This window comes from Dermochelys coriacea, chromosome 11 (assembly GCF_009764565.3).
Source record: "Dermochelys coriacea isolate rDerCor1 chromosome 11, rDerCor1.pri.v4, whole genome shotgun sequence".
Classification (NCBI taxonomy): Eukaryota; Metazoa; Chordata; order Testudines; family Dermochelyidae; genus Dermochelys; species Dermochelys coriacea.
The window spans coordinates 26,755,744-26,773,873 of NC_050078.2; the positions used below are offsets into that span (position 1 = coordinate 26,755,744).

The 18,130-nt window shown below is 42.6% G+C and overlaps 1 protein-coding gene across 1 annotated transcript in view; it reads left to right on the forward strand.

Annotated features, from left to right (window-relative positions):
• The first annotated feature begins 284 nt into the window (after positions 1–284).
• Positions 285–18,130, forward strand: part of EPC2 (enhancer of polycomb homolog 2) — an 86,569-nt gene continuing 68,723 nt past the window's right edge. The window contains exon 1 of the mRNA XM_038421960.2: positions 285–700. Coding sequence (XP_038277888.1) covers positions 548–700 — 153 coding nt within the window. The 5' untranslated portion in view covers positions 285–547. The remainder of the gene's footprint in view (positions 701–18,130) is intronic.

An 18,130-nucleotide genomic window follows, 5' to 3' on the forward strand; every position in this document is an offset into this window, starting at 1 on the left:
CAGGTCTGTCTACGCGCACAAGCTGCCGCCTGCTTCAGGTGCTTAGGGTTCGGGGTGAGCGCATCTGTCCGGCCCCGGGCACGAACTCCCCGCTCCACGCCGCTAGAGTGGATGCGGCCGCGCCGCGGCCCGGCGTCCCCTGCCCGGCCCTCTCACCCCGCAGCCAGGGTCGCGCAGCCTGCGACGCGCTCGCTCTCACTGTCCCCACGGGCTGGTTGCGCGCGCAGCCCGGCGCCCCCTCTCACTCCCTCTCCGTCCCCCCCCCCCCGCGCTCGCGCGTTGGCTGCCGGGATCGCTGGCCGCTTTGGTTAATGTCCGCCATGTTTGCCATGGCGCAGGGAGCGGATCGAGCGAGCCCGGCGCGGAACTAGGGCTGCGGGGCGTGCGTTGCGAGCTGCGGGCGGCTCTGCGGGGAGCTGTGCCGGGGCGGCGGGGCTCTCCATGGTGTTGCGGGCCGGGTGCGGGAGCGGCTGGGAGGCGGCGGCGCGGCCGCAGTGAGGGGCCCCCCGCCCGCCCGGCCCCGGGGTGTTATTGTGAGGGGGAGACAATGAGCAAACTCTCCTTCCGAGCCCGGGCGCTAGACGCCGCCAAACCGCTGCCTATCTACCGCGGCAAGGACATGCCCGATCTCAACGACTGCGTCTCCATCAACCGGGCCGTGCCGCAGATGCCCACGGGCATGGAGAAGGAGGAGGAATCGGTAAGGAAGCCGCGCAGGGGGGGCACCATTGTTTATCAGACACCCCCTCCCCTCCCGGGAAATAGGCCATTGGTATTCACCAAGCGCGCTACGCACGCTCCACGCCGCAGCCTTGCATGTTCCTTATGGGTCCTGCGCAAGTAGCGCATCGTAAACTTCCCTCCGATGCCGTAAGCGGGCCCTGCTCCGCCATCTTCTTTGCGTCCCGACTCGCGAGTGTTTTGATTAGCTAGGGGAGGCTCTTACGCTAGCGTAAGAGAGAAGTAGGCGCAAGAGGCATCTTTGAATGGGGGAGTGTGCGCGCCGGCCGCTCTTGGCGTAGCGTGCCTGTGCTGCTGCACTCTTTACTGTTGTGTATGTGGGACTCCAAGGCAGCAGGGGACTGGAGGGGGCTGTGTGCGCTGTGCTCCTTCCGTGCAATCAGGAAGGCTTTGCATTGTAAAATAGGAACGTCCTGCTTTTATATTGTCCTACCATGAGGGGCAGTGGGACTGACACTAAACGAGGGTGAAATTGGGAAGGGTGGGAGACCCCCATTCCTACATTGACAACGGGATATATACAGACAGACTGCGCTTATGTTCTGAGTTTGGTTGTTAACTGTTGCGTCCGAAGTCGGAAGCATGCATGGCATGTAATATCTCAGCTGTCCATTGCTGCGGTGCTGTAGCTGACGATATACTGCTGTGTGCATCACACTGGAAAGCTTTTGTATTTTGTAGCTCAAGGTTTTTAAATAACGCAGCTCACAACATGTTGTCTGTTCATTGCTGAAACTGGAGTGATATTGCAGCCTGCAAAACATACACACGTTCTGGTGCAGGCTGCATTACTACACTCTTGAGGAAGGGCTTTGTAAAGGTTGCAAGTAGAATACCAGCTGTCTGCTGTTGCAGACCTTATAGTTGGAAATACAACTGCTATAAGAATGCTTTGTACTTGAATGTTTAAGAAACACACTAACTAGATGTTAGTGTTGTTCAGTTGTCTATGTAAAATACCTACTGTTATTGCATAGCTGTAGCTGGCTCTATAACTACTCCCAGATTTTGCAGTGTACACCATGCTGTTTAGTGTTAAGATGATTTTAAGTAAGCTAGTCAGTGTTAGGAAACCTGTATTGCCTGTAGAATGCTTGCTGTCCATTTCTGCAGTGCTGTAGGTAGAGATACATTACTCTCTGTATCTTTACTAGAAGGTAATTTTAAGATGAGTCTTGTGAGCATTAGGACAGACAGCACTGTGAATACTTGCTGTCCATGATTGCAGTGCTGCCTGTCTGAACTTGTCACTGTCCTTCTTAAAGACTGACACTTGCACTGTTAGACTTGCATCTGGCTTACTGCAGGCACACAGGATGTCTCCTCATGTGGCTGTACTTGTATGCAGAGTTGAGCGTAAATGCACCTATAAGAATTTCTTCAATGAATCTCTGTCTCCGCCTTGTAGCCAGCCCACTATGTTTGTGGTTTGGCTTTTCAGAGGTTCTGGCTGTCAGAAGGAGGCTCCAACTCTCTCTGATTGGCTTTCTCATTTAACTATTAATATTGAAAGAAATCTTTTTTGTCTTCCATTGGTTACTCATGGTTCTGACCTCATTGTATTTCCCTTGTATTACAAATTATAATGTATGGTGCTCAACACTTACGATGCTCTACTCTATTTTGATCTTAGAACCCTGGAATGTGTGTGTGTAATTTTAAATAGACAGCAATATAACATTAATGTTAACAAAGCAAATGTGGAGGTGATTCGTCTTTCTTTTCCTTTGCAGTAAAATGTAATTTGAAAGACCCACTAGTAGACCGTGTGACATATTGATTGTTAGTTGAGTATGGGAGTTCTTAAAATGGCAAACATGACTCCTGATTTATATTATTAAAAAAATATATGTGGCAGTCTCTTTTTAAAAAAAATATTACTCTTAAAATATTTTAACTTTCAGAGTGTGACTTGTTAAATTACACTTCAAGTAAATAACAGTCAGATATAATTTTTCTGAATTCTATAGTCTATGCTTGAGGGGAAAAGAAATAAATTGCCTGTGTTCCAGTAAAATCAGTGGGGGAAAAGTATTGGGCTAATTTATGCATTGTAAAATCCCTTTTTATGTCTAAATGATCTGCTAAATAATCTACTAAAATCTTTATTTTTATTAACAAAATTTGTGTCCCCACTGCACTAAAAATGTTGTGGTTGGATTTGATTTACTTTTCAATTCTAAAATTCCATACTAGAATTGTTATGGCTTAATATATAAGCGTAAATACTAGCCCCTTCAAACATCAAATTGTTTGAATTCAAACATCAATTCTGGTTGAATTCCAAGGTCTAATGTTAAATTAAGATTATTGTTGTCACTACGTTTGCAACAGGTTTTATTAGAGAGAGAGGTACTTCATGCAGCTTTTTTTTTCTTTTCTTTTCTTTTTGGAGGTATGGTTTGGGCTTTTTTTTTTTTTTTTTTGACTTGACAATTAAGCCTGTTAGTCACTCTGTGTTTAATTACTTAGCGATTATAGAGAGGTGGGTGAGGTGATATCTTTTATTGGACCAATTTTTGTTGGTGAGAGAGGCAGGTTTTCAAGCTACACAGAGTTCTTCTGGTTTGGGAAAGGTATTAAGCTACCCCTACAGAGAAATACACTTAAAAGAGCTCGAGTATGATAGTTTAAATTCACTATACAAGCAAGCAAACTGAGATGTTTCTCTGGCCCCATTCCTGCATGTGAACAGCCTTCCCTTGTATGAAGCCTTGATGAAGTTAGTGGGACCCATATGCGTGCAGAGGTCCTCTTGTGTGCAATAAGTTGCGTAGTTTTGGCTCATAAGAAACCACTGAACTTCTCTGAACCTTAATTTGCACCAAAAATACGTTGCTTCATAGCATTTCAATTTTTTTATACTATTATCATAACAAAAGCTGAGTTTCAAATTAAACTGTTACCTGTAATGAATAAATGTGTGTGGGTATTTTTCTACATACATTCTGGGTGTGTGTTTTATTCTGATTAATTTTGAAGTATTAGATTCTTCTCACATAATGAACACTATATTGTGATTACAATGGGAGGTTTAAATTTTTTATTAAAATTTTACCATTCATTTCTACTACTCCTACATTATATTATAATAATCTACTAATACTAATCTGGATTTATGATGTCGTAAGTGACAACAGAACTTCTCACTCTTTTTTGTGTGTTTAGTATTAGAAGGTTCAGAGAAGGGGAGCATTGTCAAATTCCTCAGATGCTATATTGAAAATCTATTTATTTACTAATCTTAATTCAGAAAACAGGAGAAAACAGTGAAGTGCACTAGTATTTGACATATTTCCTAGCACTTAACTGCCAAATCTGAATTATAATACTTGTGATCAGAGGCTATTGTGTTACACCTTTTAGGTAAAAATTAAATTTTAATAACAATATGAGCCAAAAACAAGAGTAATTGAAGGTTTTAAGAGGTGGATTTGACTTCCTTTGTGTAGCTACACACAAATACATCACAGTAATTGATAGTTGTGACTGGGCAGTTGAAGTGCTATTAGAGATTTAACTAAGAAATTTAGATTTGAGCATTCATTCATTTATAACTAGGCGTGACTTCATATTTAAAGTCAAAGGTTATACAGAGTAGAAACCCAAGAGCAGCAAGGTAAGGCTATTGTCAGACGATGCTAAAATGCAGGATATTTTTAATGTACGAATGGGGAAAAAATATCATAAAATTGAAATGGGTACATTTCATTTTTAAGCTTTGACTCAGTCATTTGAGGATACTCCTTTCAGTACTCATTTAAACCATCATATAATTTTGAGTGTTGGCAGAGTAAATTGAATTCCCCTGGTCTCTGTATTATGTCTATTTTGTCTTCCTCTATTCTCTACTTCCATTGCAATGCTGGAAACCTGATTTCAGTTCATCATCTTGTTGCCTAGCTGCCTGGAGCTGGTCATACCTCCTGATCAGCGGTGCAGCGGGGGTGCAGAGGCAGGCGTCCCGCTTGTCATGGCACTGTACACCATGCCGCACCAGAATCTGCCAGCAGCAGGTCTGGCTCCTAGGCAGAGGCGTGCGGGCAGCTCTGCACAGCTCTTGTTCACAGGCACCCCCTTCCCCCCCCCCCCACCCGTCTAGCTCTAATTGACCAGTTCTTGGCCAATGGGAGTGCGGAGCCAGTGCTCAGGGTGGGAGCAGCACGTGGTGCCCCGTGGACCCCCAGCCTAGAAGCCGGACCCGCTGCCGGCTGCTTCCGACACAGCACAGTATCGGAACAGATAGGCACTAGCCTGCCTTTGCTAGGCAGCACCATCGACAGGACTTTTAATGTCCCGGTCAGCGGTCCTGACCAAAGTGACCCAGTGCCTTACATGCTGTGACCCAGTACTGGGTCGCGACCCGAACTTTGAATAATGCTGGTCTAGAGTGCTTTCATTTTGCACAAATTACAGTTCGTTCTTAATTCTGAACTTTTTTGTTACTTCAAGCAACAGTGAAGACTACTATAACCAAAAAAGATGTAGAAAAATATTTTTCCTCTTGTTTGTCTTTGGTATTTGACAGTACTCCCTATATAGACATTTCCACTCGTCTCCTCATCTTTTTATTTATTTATACACACCTCTACTCCGATACAATGCGGTCCTCGGGAGCCAAAACATCTTACCATCTTATAGGTGAGATCGCGTTATATCGGGGTAGGGAGAGGAACTACTCTCCGCCCCAGCCCACCTCTGCTCCGCCTGATTGGCGCGGCAAGCCTGGGAGGGAGGAGAAGCACAGCTGCGGTGCGCTCGTGGGAGGAGGTGGAGGTGAGCTGGGGTGGGGTGCAGAGAAGCGCTTGCGGTAACGTGAATTCAGCTATAACGAAGTAAAGTAGCCCTGCTCCCTGGAGCGCTGCTTTACCATGTTATATTGGACCGCATTTTATTGGGGTAGAGGTGTAGTTGGGTCCCAATCCAAGACAGATATTGCTCACGCATAAGGGTCCACCGAAGTGAGCTGTAGCTCACGAAAGCTTATGCTCTAATAAATTTGTTAGTCTTTAAGGTGCCACAAGTACTGCTTTTCTTTTTACTGAAGTGAATGTAGTTCTCTGTAGATCCAGTTGCAGGATCAGAGCCAATAGTAATTTTTCCCCTTTTGTTTGTGTGGGTTTTTCATATGGTGGTGGTGAAAGCATAAAACCACCATCATTTGTGGGAGGGTCAAGGGCAGCATTAAACTACTTTTTAACTCATGTTTTTAAATTGACCAGATTTTCATTGGATAGCAGTGCTTTAATGAATGGCATTGATGGGTTCTAAAGATAGTTGTACCTGTTCCTTTTGGGAATGTTTCCCAAACTTTTGAAAACTGAGTCCCTCATCAGGAAAATGAAACCAGTCATGCTCCTCTCCCTTTAACCCCTGCATATGTTGTTAGTCCTTGTTGTCAGGATAATTTATACATGACACCTGCCTGTTCTTCGCAACCTTTCACCCCGCTTTGGGAAATAGCACTGTTAATCTCCGTAATATGATACCACTTTATTTTCTTTTGTGCTTTGATCAGTGAAATCAGCATTGTTGACTATCATCACTGGCACCTCAGAGCTAATTTTCATGCACTCTGCAAATTGAAGCAAACATTTCTGCATCTAGTATGCTCGCTTCTCATTTTGAAGTTTATTTAGGTTTTTTGCACCCATAACAGGTATAGGGCTTTTTTTTCTTCTTTTTCCCCTCTTTTTTACAATAAAGCTGAGACTCTGGAGGTACAGCTCCCCAAGGGGTCCTTTTGTACATTTCCAGGAGTGCATGTTCCACATTTAGGGAAACACTGCTTTATATGGGATGCAAGGGTAGAGATCATGACACAAGGCTTTCAAGGCTGAGATTCCATCTTTACACTGTGGAAAAACTAGCTGAGTGCTATACTATATTTTGGTAAATGCCTTCAAAACATATGAGCATCATGTGTGAATTAAACTGGGTTACAACTGTATGTTCACTTCATAAGAACGGCCAAACTGGGTCAGCCCAAAGGTCCATCTAGCCCAGTATCCTGTCTTCCAACAGTGGCCAATGCCAGGTGCCTCAGAGGGAATGAACAGAACAAGTAATTATCCAGTGATCCATCCCCTGTTGCCCATTCCCAACTTCTGGCAAATAGAGGCTAGAGACACCATCCCTGCCCATCCTGGCTAATAGCCATCAATGGATCTATTGTCCATGAACTTATCTAGTTCTTTTGTGACTCCTGTTTTGGCCTTCACAACATCCTCTGACAAGGAGTTCCACAGGTTGACTGTGCATTGTGTGAAAATATACTTCCTTTGGTTGTGTGTTTTTAAACCTGCTGCATATTAATTTTGTTTGTGTTATTAGAAGGAGTAAATAACCCTTTCTTACTTACTTTCTCCACACCAGTCCGCCAGTCATGATTTTATAGACCTCCATCATATTCTACCCCCCCTCCCCCGCCCTTAGTTATCTCTTTGTTTATGACACCAAGTTCCATATTTGTTTGGGACTGTGTTGACTTGTATGATTTGGAGAAAGTTGCTTAATGCCTCTTTTCCTCCATTTCTGCATTTGTGAAATGGCCATGCTGATACTTAACAGCTGTGTTGTGAGGCTAAATTAATGTTTGGAGAACACTTTGATATTTTTGTATGAAAGTAGCTATATAAGTGTAAATTATGTAATGTCTTTACAACAACAAAACTATATCTTATCAAGAGTTGCTTCTTGTATACAAAAGTTGGCACTCATACTTGAACATAATGTTTATGTACTTTTTTGTCTATATGAAATTATGATTTCCTAACCATATATAGGATCTCTTCCCTCCCCCCCCCCCCCCATATTGAACTGAAGGAAACATTTCAGAGGTGTTTAGCTTATATCATATGTAGTGTTCAGTCTTCTGTCAGATTTTAATAAGGAGTGCTTAATATTGCACTTACAAGTCGATGAACTTTTTTCAGCAAGTAAGGTGATAAGCAGCTTCTTTTAGTCATTCCTCAGCTAACTAGGATATGTGCCAGGTGCTGCACACCAATGGTGTCTTTTATATTGTTTAAGTGCCTGTTGTCCTTTCTATAAAAGTTACTCTCCCCCAATTAAGTAAGTGTGTGTGTGTGTGTGAGAGAGAGAGAGAGAGATTAGTTTTACCAAGTACATGTGATCTCAGGAATAAGTAAAACAAAATTTCTTTTGAAAAGTGTACATTATTGTCTTAATGTAGATACTGATATCTTCTATCTAATTGTTTTTTTCTGCAGAGCTTGAATTATGTGACAAATAAACTGCCTCGACTTCATTAATTTTTATTTTACAGTGTATGGGAATTAAGTGTTAGATGAGATACTATACAAATCTAACTCCTATTCTTCGTAGTATCGGCTACTAATTAATATAAAAGGTGTAATTACTGTGAGCAGGTTTTAGTCTCCTGCTCCTTGTAAGATGAAGATTTATTGAAAATATATATGCAATAGATTGTCATGGTATTTTTTTTTTTTTAAGTGTTGTGTGGTGCAATTTGAGGGTATTGGGGACAGAGAATAATCAAATCAGTCAGTGCCCTGATAGCTGTAGGCCTGTATAAATAAGAGAGTTTTTTTCCCCTGTAAGGACCTGCTGTTCCAGAGACATTGTTTTAAGTTGAAAGTTTCGTGTGTTGGGAATACACTGATGAAATGCAGCTGAAACCACCAAAGTAATTTTCATGGGAGTGAGTGAAGAGTAGACCCAAAAAAAGCAAGGTATAGTCAAACCAGGGGCAGTATAATAATGGTTTGAGCCATGGAAAATTCTATAGGTCAGAACTTGGGAACAAGTGATTCTAGGTCTGATATCTCAAGAGTGCAGTTTGTGCAAAGGTATAGTTAGGCTTAGGAGAATTCTATTTTTATTTTTTATTTTGCTGGATAATACTGACTATTTCTAGGCATTTTTAAATTTATTTAAATTTTCATAGTTGCAGGAAATATATGGGCACTGTTGGACAATAATAATTTAATCACAGTGGACCAGTAAGCATTGAGATTCAAAAAGTTAAAGCTTTTATAACCTTTAAAACACAAGTTGTCAACATCACATGTTACAATATACAACATAAATATTCTTAAAACAAACTCTAAAGCAACATTTTTCTTATGTTGCCTATCTGTAAATTTTGTTTATTATTGATGGAAACTTTTTTTGTCTTTTGTGTGTATGGTTTACGAGTGAAACCTAATCTTTCTAAGCATAGGTACAGTCAAGACAGGATTTCTTTCGTTAGGGGAGAAATATGTTAGAAGCTGAAGAAAGCATCTCTACATAGAAGTTTACTTTTGGCAGTCTGCTTTCTAGATTTTGATTATTTATATATGTATTATAGCAGAGCAACTCCTCTGTTATACGTTTCAGAGTAGCAGCCGTGTTAGTCTGTGTCCGCAAAAAGAAAAGGAGTACTTGTGGCACCTTAGAGACTAACAAATTTATTTGAGCATAAGCTTTCGTGCGCTACAGCTCACATCATGGGATGCATTCAGTGAAAAATACAGTGGATAGATTTATATACACAGAGAACATGAAACAATGCGTGTTACCATACTCACTGTAATGAGTGATCAGGTAAGGTGAGCTGTTATTAGCAGGAGAGTGGGGTGAGGGGGGAACCTTTTGTAGTGATAATCAAGGTGTTCAATTTAAGCTCAATGGCCCAACAAATTTCCTAACTGTCAGGGTAATTAAGCACTGGAATAAAATTGCCTAGGGAGTTTGTGAAATCTCCACCATTGGTGATTTTTAAGAGCCGGTTAAACAAACACCTGTCAGGGATTGTCTAGGTTTTATGTAGTGCTGCCATGAGTGCAGGAGATGGGATTAGATGATCTCTTGACATCCAGTCCTACGATTCTGTGATTTTGTGACTATTTCCTGGAGGTCACAGATTGCTGTGAGTCAGAGTGAGAACCAATTCAAGGTTGTTGTTTGCATTCATGAAGCAGATGCAGATGTGGAGCAACACTTCTGGGCCTGAGAAACAAGCACTGACTGATTGGATCACATTTTAATGCAGGCTTGGGAATTGAGCAGTTTCTGCAGAACTTTCAGATGTTCAAGGCCACATTCCTGTATCTGTGTGCCATGCTTGCCTTAGCATTGCAGCACAGGGACACCAAACTGAGAGTTGCACTCGTAGGGGAGAAGCGAGTGGTGATCGTACTGCAGAGCTTCCAACACGAGATTGCTACTGGTCAGTGGGAAATCATTTTGGAGTTATCATGCAAACATGTAGGACCATTAATTGTCTCCTCTTCTTTGGGACTGTGACTCTTGGCAATGTGCACAACATAATGGATGTATTTGCATCAGTGGAGTTTCTGAACTGCGATGGAGTAAGAGATGGCAAGCATATACACCTGTTTTGGCACAAGACCACCTTGCCACAGAGTACATCAACAGAAATGGCTATTTTTTTCTATGGTTATACAGGCACTGGTGGATCACTGGGGACACTTCACCATCATCAATGTGGGCTGGTCAGGGAAGGTGCAAGACACTTGAATCTTTAAGAACACAGGACTATTCAGAAAGATACAAATAGAGACTTTCTTTCCTGATCGGCAGATTGCCATTGGTGATGTTGACATTCCAATCGTGATTGTGGGGGACCCAGCCTGCCCCTTATTTCCCTGGCTTGTGAAACTGGTCACCTTGACAGCACCAACGAAAGATTCAGCTACTGGCTCAGCCAGTGCAGAAAGACAGTTGCATGTAAGTTTGGTAGATTGGAGGGGAACTGGTGTTTACTCACCAGACTGGATCTCAGTGAAAAACCCAAATGGTTTTAGCTGCTTGCAGTGTCCTGCATAAGATCTGTGAAGCAAAGGGGGAAAAATTGCTGCTGTGATTGAGGACGGAGGTTTAGCAACTGTCTTCTCAGTTTGAACTGCCAGATATAAGGGCTGTGGGAGGAGCTCATTGCGATGCTATTGGTTCAGGTGTATGGTTCAGGGATGGTTTGAAAGAGCACTGTAACAGCGAGCCACAGTAATGCATTGTCGCGTACTGTGCCCTGGCCCTACAGTTTGGGGGCTTGTTAGGAATTGTGTGCACATCTATGAATATAACACTGACATTGCATCTATTCATTTTATAGTTCTTGCTGTAAATCTTCGATTATTACACTGTTAGTCAATGATCTTAAGAGTTGTGTCAAAGTGTACACAAACAAGTAAGTGGGTGCTTTCAGTATCAGCAGGCATTCTGCAGTATATGTTGGGAACTAATAAAAATGGATTATTTTCCAACCAATAGAGTTTGTGTGCTTAACAAAAACATTTCAAAAAATTCTGTGCAAATTAAAAGCAAATACATGAAATCTGTAACATATTTATGGAATGGAGCTTAAAGAGCATTCATGTCCATTTTAGCTGCACATACAGTGACCTGTGAGAGCCATTGTTGATGTATGTGAAACTGTGGTTTTCCTTAATATTCCCTGAGGTGTAGTGGTAGCGGAGGGATGTGGCCCCTGATGTCATGTGGAATGTTGAGGGGGGTCATGTAGGGAAGTGCCATACTGGAGTTCTCCATGAACTGCAAGATAGGCAAGCTGAGGATTGTTGAACTTGTAGGTCCACAAGAGTCTGCAGCGTAGGTGTTTGCTGCCAGAGAAACCCCATTATATCTGGTGCATCTCCCTCTTTGTCTGCATTTTCCTTTTCCATACAATCTGCAATATTCATCCTTCAAGCCCTCTGATTCAGCACTGTCTTGCAGGACCTCGCTGAATATATCATCCGGAGTTCTTTCCTTTCTCCTCCTCACCTGGCTCAGGTGTTCTGTGAGTGTGGAGAGGGAACCCCTCAAGGCTGCAAGGCAGTAGCTAAGGATAAAACACAGAGGTTACGTTGTCAGTATATCACAACGGAAAGCAAAAATAAAGATTCAGAACTCCCTTTGCTTGCTCCCCTAAAGTTTTAAACAAGACAGGTTTATTGACTCTCCTGCTTTGGAGGCATGGTGCCATTCATAGCTCCAGCCAGGTGAGTATTGCCCACCAGGGGTGAGGGAAATGAGGAGGGAATTGCTTAGTTTCATGAAGCCATGAGTACAGGGCAGTGGCACTGAATACTGGCACAATTTTCCACAGGCAGTGGTGACATCTTATTTCTGAGGCTAACAAAGGCACAGAGAACACAGCAGCTGCTGGTGTCTCAAAGCTGTCCGGGCCCATATGTTTGCTAACTTGTCTACTGCAGGGGTGCCTGCCAAAGTTATCGCTGATTGGCATGGGAAGGCTTCCTACCAAGGAGGAAGAAATAAGGAAGTTATCCCTAGAAACTTTCAGGAGAGGATTGCAGAGTACTTCCATGAAAATTTTATCAAGATCTCTCAGGAGGATTCAAGGGACAAACTGCTCTGCATCCATGCCCTCTGCCCAACTCTACAGGGGAATGAAAAGCAGATAACATTACCTCTCTTTGTTGTAATGATTCCTCTTCTGGTACAAGTAAATGAATGCAAAATCACTATCTGTGACTTGCAAAGTTGGGGGTGCCATCACTGTAATGGGAAATAAATGTGCACACTTACTTGAAGTTCCTTCCCCTGCTATGCTGGGACTGACTGGATTGTAGTGGAGTCTAAAAGAGGTCCTGACTCATGGCATAGCTGGAACTCTTCTGCCTCCTTCCCTCCCCGCCCCCCGAGTTGTATATCCCTCCTTTTCCTCCTTCACCACCACCTCATTGTTCAGGTGTGGGACCTCTGGCTCCTTGGAGGTATCCACAGTGGTGTGCAGGGGGGTGGTTGTGTCCATCAAGTATGGCATGCAGCTCTTTTTAAAAGCAGTAGGTCTGCGGTTCGGCATCAGATCAACTATTGGCTTCTTTGGCCTTCTGGTATGCCTGCCATTGTTCCTTTGCTTTTATATGGCACTTCTGCTGATCCTTGTTGTACCACTTTTCCTGCATCCCCGTGCTATCCGCTCGTAGTTGTTCACGTTTCTACAACTGGTCCATACCTATACTTGCACAGCCTCTTCTCCTCACAGTCCCAGCACATCCAACATCTCTTGTCTACTCTAACCTGGAGCACATCTGTTGTAGCTGGCATGGTCACCTGGGCAGTTGCACTCAACACTAAAGAGTTGCTAGGTATGCTCGCCAAGCTGGACAATGAGGAAAAGGCATTTCAAAAATAATGGCATTTTAAAGGGCCTGGGCACTTTTCATTCTCTGTGACTCCTGGGTAGTGGAGTTCACAATTGTGACCAGGGTGGTCAGCATCGGGTGTTGTGGAACAGCTGCTGAATGACTGTTAGGGTTGACATAGGTAATGCCGTATCTACATTTGTGCTTTGTCAACCTCAATACATCAACAGTGGCTCAGTGCCACTCATTGAGGCGGTGTAATGGAGAGTTTACATTGGTGAGAGACAAATTTAAGTGTAGCTATATGCACAATTATGGTGACATAAAGTGGCTTACGTTGACCTAACTTTGTAGTGTAGACCAGGCCTGAGGGCTGCTTCCTGCACCTGTGTTTGTGCCAGGATCTGGGGAAGTCCTGCCCCTCTGGATGGGAAACTTACAACAGGCATGCTCAGAGCATGCACCAAGAAAGCACTAGTGAGACTGGTTGAGAAGCTGAGAATGGGTGTGCTTGACATATACCAGAAACTCTCTAGCACCGGGGAGGGCAGAAGAGAACACCCACTGACATAAATGGAACAATTCATACGTTTGAGAGCTATTGGTTCAGACTGTATTTATCTACATTGGGTATTCTTTCATTCTTATGCTCAGATAAATCTGTTAGTCTTTAAGGTGCCTCCGGACTCCTCGTTACTTTCATCTGAGAGCATCTTCATTGAGACAAATGGGCCACTTCACATCCATTTGAGCCTGCTATCTGCTGATGGATATGTAGAGCTCCTCCCCTTCATTCTCCCTGTAATTTCAAACCGTAGTATAGCAGCTCAACACTGCTATAGTTGAGCATAGCTTTGCTGTAGTTAAAAGCTCAGTTCTAAGTGTTCCAAAATCCGTACAATTAACGTGATTGCGTTGAAATGTGGTGCCCCTCTTGGGGACACAGAATATAGTCAGTGATCCAAATTAGTGGGCCTTTTGAGCAAGGAGTTCCTAAGAAATAGCCCCCACGTGGAAAACCCCTCAACATTTCATTGTTCACAGATTCTAGCAACGTTAAATTTTGAAACTCACCCTGGCTGAAATCTGAGAATGAACTGTCTGTGTCGTGTGTGTGTGTGTGTGTGTGTGTGTGTGTGTGTGTGTGTTTTGCAGAATATCTGGAAGGTGCTGAAACAGTTTTTGAAAAGAAAAGAAATTGTACATGCAAATGTTAACTGGAAGTGGAGAGAGATGATTAGGGGTGCAAGAGTAGGCGGTAATATTGGAAGAGGGGCTTGGGTCTGCAGTGAGCGAAGGGGATATTGTGAAGAGGGGATAAATGTGAATGTTTGGTAGGGGAGAGAATAGGGTTTGGAGGGGCTCAGGTAAGATGGGAGTGGTCGGGGAAAAGACAGGAGGGGTTGGGGATATAGGAGTAGCAGAGGAAGTTGGGATTTTAGAGGTGTGGGGATCAGTCAGCTCTGAAATCTGTGTGTGTTGGGAGCCCTACTCCTCTGCAGTAGTCTGAGCCCCTTTCCCTATTTGCTATATTTTCTGGAATCTGGGGGTCCCTGTTCTTGGGGTGTCTGAGCCCTTCTTTTGCCCCTCCAAGTGATCTTGAATCTGGGTTGGGTGGACTGAAGGCAATGCAAATTTAAACATCTGAAATCCAGACAATAAATGGTTAAGATACATGTCACACCTGTGTGGGATGTGGGAGTGGGCCAGAGTGGGTAGGGCAGGGATGGACTAAGTGGCTTGACTGGGTAAACCTGACAAAAGCAGCAGCAGCAGCATTCCCAGCTGGAGGTGGGAGTGAGGAGCTAACTCAGTGAACAGTTAGGGCCACATAACCAAGGTATTGTGCAACCTAGTAAGCTGCTGCCTATGGTATACGAACACAGCAGCATAGGTTAGGAGACAGCAAGGACTAACTTCTTACATTTAGTGTTTCTCTATGGTGCCAACTAATGGCTTAATCGGAAGGGGAGAGAGAGCTGGAAATGTTGTCGGGAGGGGCTTTATGTTATAGGGAATAGTGGAGTGGGGATAGAGAAGGAAAGAGAGACAGCAATCTTCTCTCATATGATTAAAGTTACTGTAACATCCATTGAATAAAACTATCATGGTTTTGGGACATAGACCATAGATTTCTCTCATTGGCCTTGTTAGCAGCTACCCATTTGAAAGCATGACTATTATCTGCATACTGCTATAACAAAATGTATTGGAGGGGTAGGAGCACTGAGGAATCACATAGATGCCAGGAAAGACCACTGGTCTGGGACTATTCTTAGCTCTGCCATGGCCTGCTTGCTGACCCTAGGCAAATCACTTAACTTCTCAGTGCCTCAGTTTTTCATCTGTAAAATGAGGACAGTGATGTAAAGTTCACTTGAGATCTACTGATCTTAAAAAAACAAAACAAAACAAACCCTAGATCTTTTGATTATTGCTGCAAATTTAGGTGAGAACTACAGCTGTCTGAATGACCACTAACTCCTACCCACAAAGGTTTCTGTTTAAAAATAACTAGCAAATTAAATGCCAAAAAAAAATTAGTTAAGATTGCACTGTGATAGTTTGTACTCATCTACAACATCCAGTTCAGCAAGACTCAAACTTTTGAAAACCAGGAAATACAGAGTTAAGGTAAACATCCATGCAGTCTTAATTCTACCCTCTTTGAGCGATGGTCCACAGTGCCCATAACACGCATACTCACACTGTCCCTTTTCACTGTAATGGACAGGTGCTACCTGCACTTGCCCTATCTCAAACACTGAAGCTGCTCCCCCAACAGAATACCATAGTTGTAAAATTTAACAACCACTTCATACCCTTGTACAACCCCTTCATGCTTGTACACAGATTACTATCTAAACCTATACTTTTCCCTACCCATTATTAAATTCACAGATTGTTCTCATATTCCTCCACACTACTGACAGTACCCATAGCAAGAGGACCCCAGTGCCCTTCTACTAACATGATTTACACAATTTTGTATTGAAATGATGCAGACTGGAACCTCCAGGTACTGCCGCACCTCTTTCCTTTATGAGACAAGGCAGGTGAGGTAATATCTTCTGTTAGATTAACTTCTTTTGGTAACAGGGATTGGGGGAGGGCTTAGACCCGGACCCCCTCATATCATAATCACAGCTCTTCTAAGCTGCTCTTACTTATTTCTCCGCCATTCAGTACAGCTACACCTAACATAGTGAATGCAGCTGGAGTGCATGCAGATAATTCTCAGTGGCTATACACAGCTGCAGGGGGGCAGAATTAAGTTGGTGTGGGTGTTTACTTTAACACTGTATTTCCTGGTTTTCAGAAGTTTTGAGTTTTGCAGAACTCTCTGTGGAAGGGCATGAGATCTCACTGGGCAACCGTTTCTTTGTATTAACAATTTTTTTGCCATTTAATTTGTATATACAGTATTCTGACATAGCTTGTGTTGCTGAAGCTTGGCAAACACTAGACAGCATAACACTGCTTTGTACATTGACTTCTAAAATGTATTTGGTAATGAGAACCGCCCCTCCCCCATACGATGAAATAAGTGAGTGCATCTTTTTCTCCTCCCAAGCACATAGCGTTTATCCCCTTTTCCCAGACCTCAATCATGTTATCAACAACCATGCTCTTGTCTTCCAGTGGTTTCAGTCTTCCACCTGCAAAGCATCTTCATAGCAGAAGAAATGACTATTCAGTTCTCTTGTGTATTATGATTCCCTGTAGGTACTTGCATTGTAGGCTTAAAACTGAATAGGCAGAATCACACAAACCTAACTGCTGGTATTGTCAAGAAAGTTCTGTTGAACGAGAACACAGGCTTAACTCAAGCTGAGGGTTAATTTTATGGTAAAAGTTTAAGAAACTATTTGAAAATCTGATTCTCTGTGCCCAGTTTAAATCCTTATCTCAATTCACTGGAGCTTCCCAAACATATCTACTAAAGCTTCCTTGTCTTTAATCTTAATGAAAGCATGGAAAGAGATTCCTCAGACAAGTTGACTTTTAAGGGGGAGAAGGGGAATCGTATAGTGCCAAATCTTATGCTCCTTGTGCTTCATAAAATTTAAAAGGGTATTCACTGTACATATATTTTAATTATTTAATTTGAAAAAAACGTATTGTTACTGAGGGCTGTAATAAAAAATAGGTACTCCTATTCAGCAGCTTTGCTATAAAGTTGAGTACAAAGCCAGCAATTCCAGGCTAAAAATCTTGCGTTAAATTCTTCCCTCATTTACACAGGTGCAAGTCCCATTGAAATCTATGGGATTATGTAATGAATGCATATACACTCGCAGGATGCCTAGCCATGTAAAATAAAAAGAGAGACAACTTCATTATATCTGCCCTCTTCCTATATCTGCTTTTGCCAGAAGTAAGCTGACAAGAGAGCTGGCAGAGAGTGAAAGAGCTTTAGGCTTCTGGAGCATAAATAGCTCTCTGTTTAAAACTGCCTGTCTAAAATATAATAAAGGTGGATATAATAGGTCAGCTGATAGAGTCATCTGCTCTTAAAGAAATCCAAAAATTGAAGAGGAAAGAGGACTGTCTTCCCCAGTTAACAAAAGTTGCATCTCTGTGAGAGCAGAATTGTGCTGCTTGTGATTAAGGAACTAACTGTTCTTTTGGCTCAACTTCGGCATACTTTATAAAACGTCCAGTCCATCTTTCTACTACTATAGAATTTTCCCCAGCATTGCATTTTCTAGTGTTTTATCACTGTTGACAAGCATTAGGATTTCTACCTTTAGAGGCTATTTTCCAGTTTGCTAAATATAGTTCTTGAAAGATTTTCATGATGAACAGCAAATTTTTCCTCTCTTAACTTTATCTCATTATGCCCATCTAAATATTCATATTTATGTTGGTCAAATATTAATTGTTCGCTTGCTCCCTCCTGCTCTAATCATGCCATGAGCATATATGTCCTACTCTCCATTTTTCCTTATAATTCAGTTCCTTCAGCTTCTGACCAATTTTACTTCTTCTCTTTTTTGAAGTCCCTCCAATTTATCTTTGTGGCTATTTGATTCCTGAAATTCAGCACACTACTCCAGATGTGGTTGTACCAAAGCCACAAAGAGAGGGATTACTCTCTGCTTTGTAAATGCCTCTGTATGATGAATTTGCTGTCACATTGTTTTGCAGGTTTCAGAGTAGCAGCCGTGTTAGTCTGTATTCACAAAAAGAAAAGGAGTACCCGTGGCACCTTAGAGACTAACAAATTTATTAGAGCATAAGCTTTCGTGAGCTACAGCTCACTTCATCAGACTCATGTTTTTAAT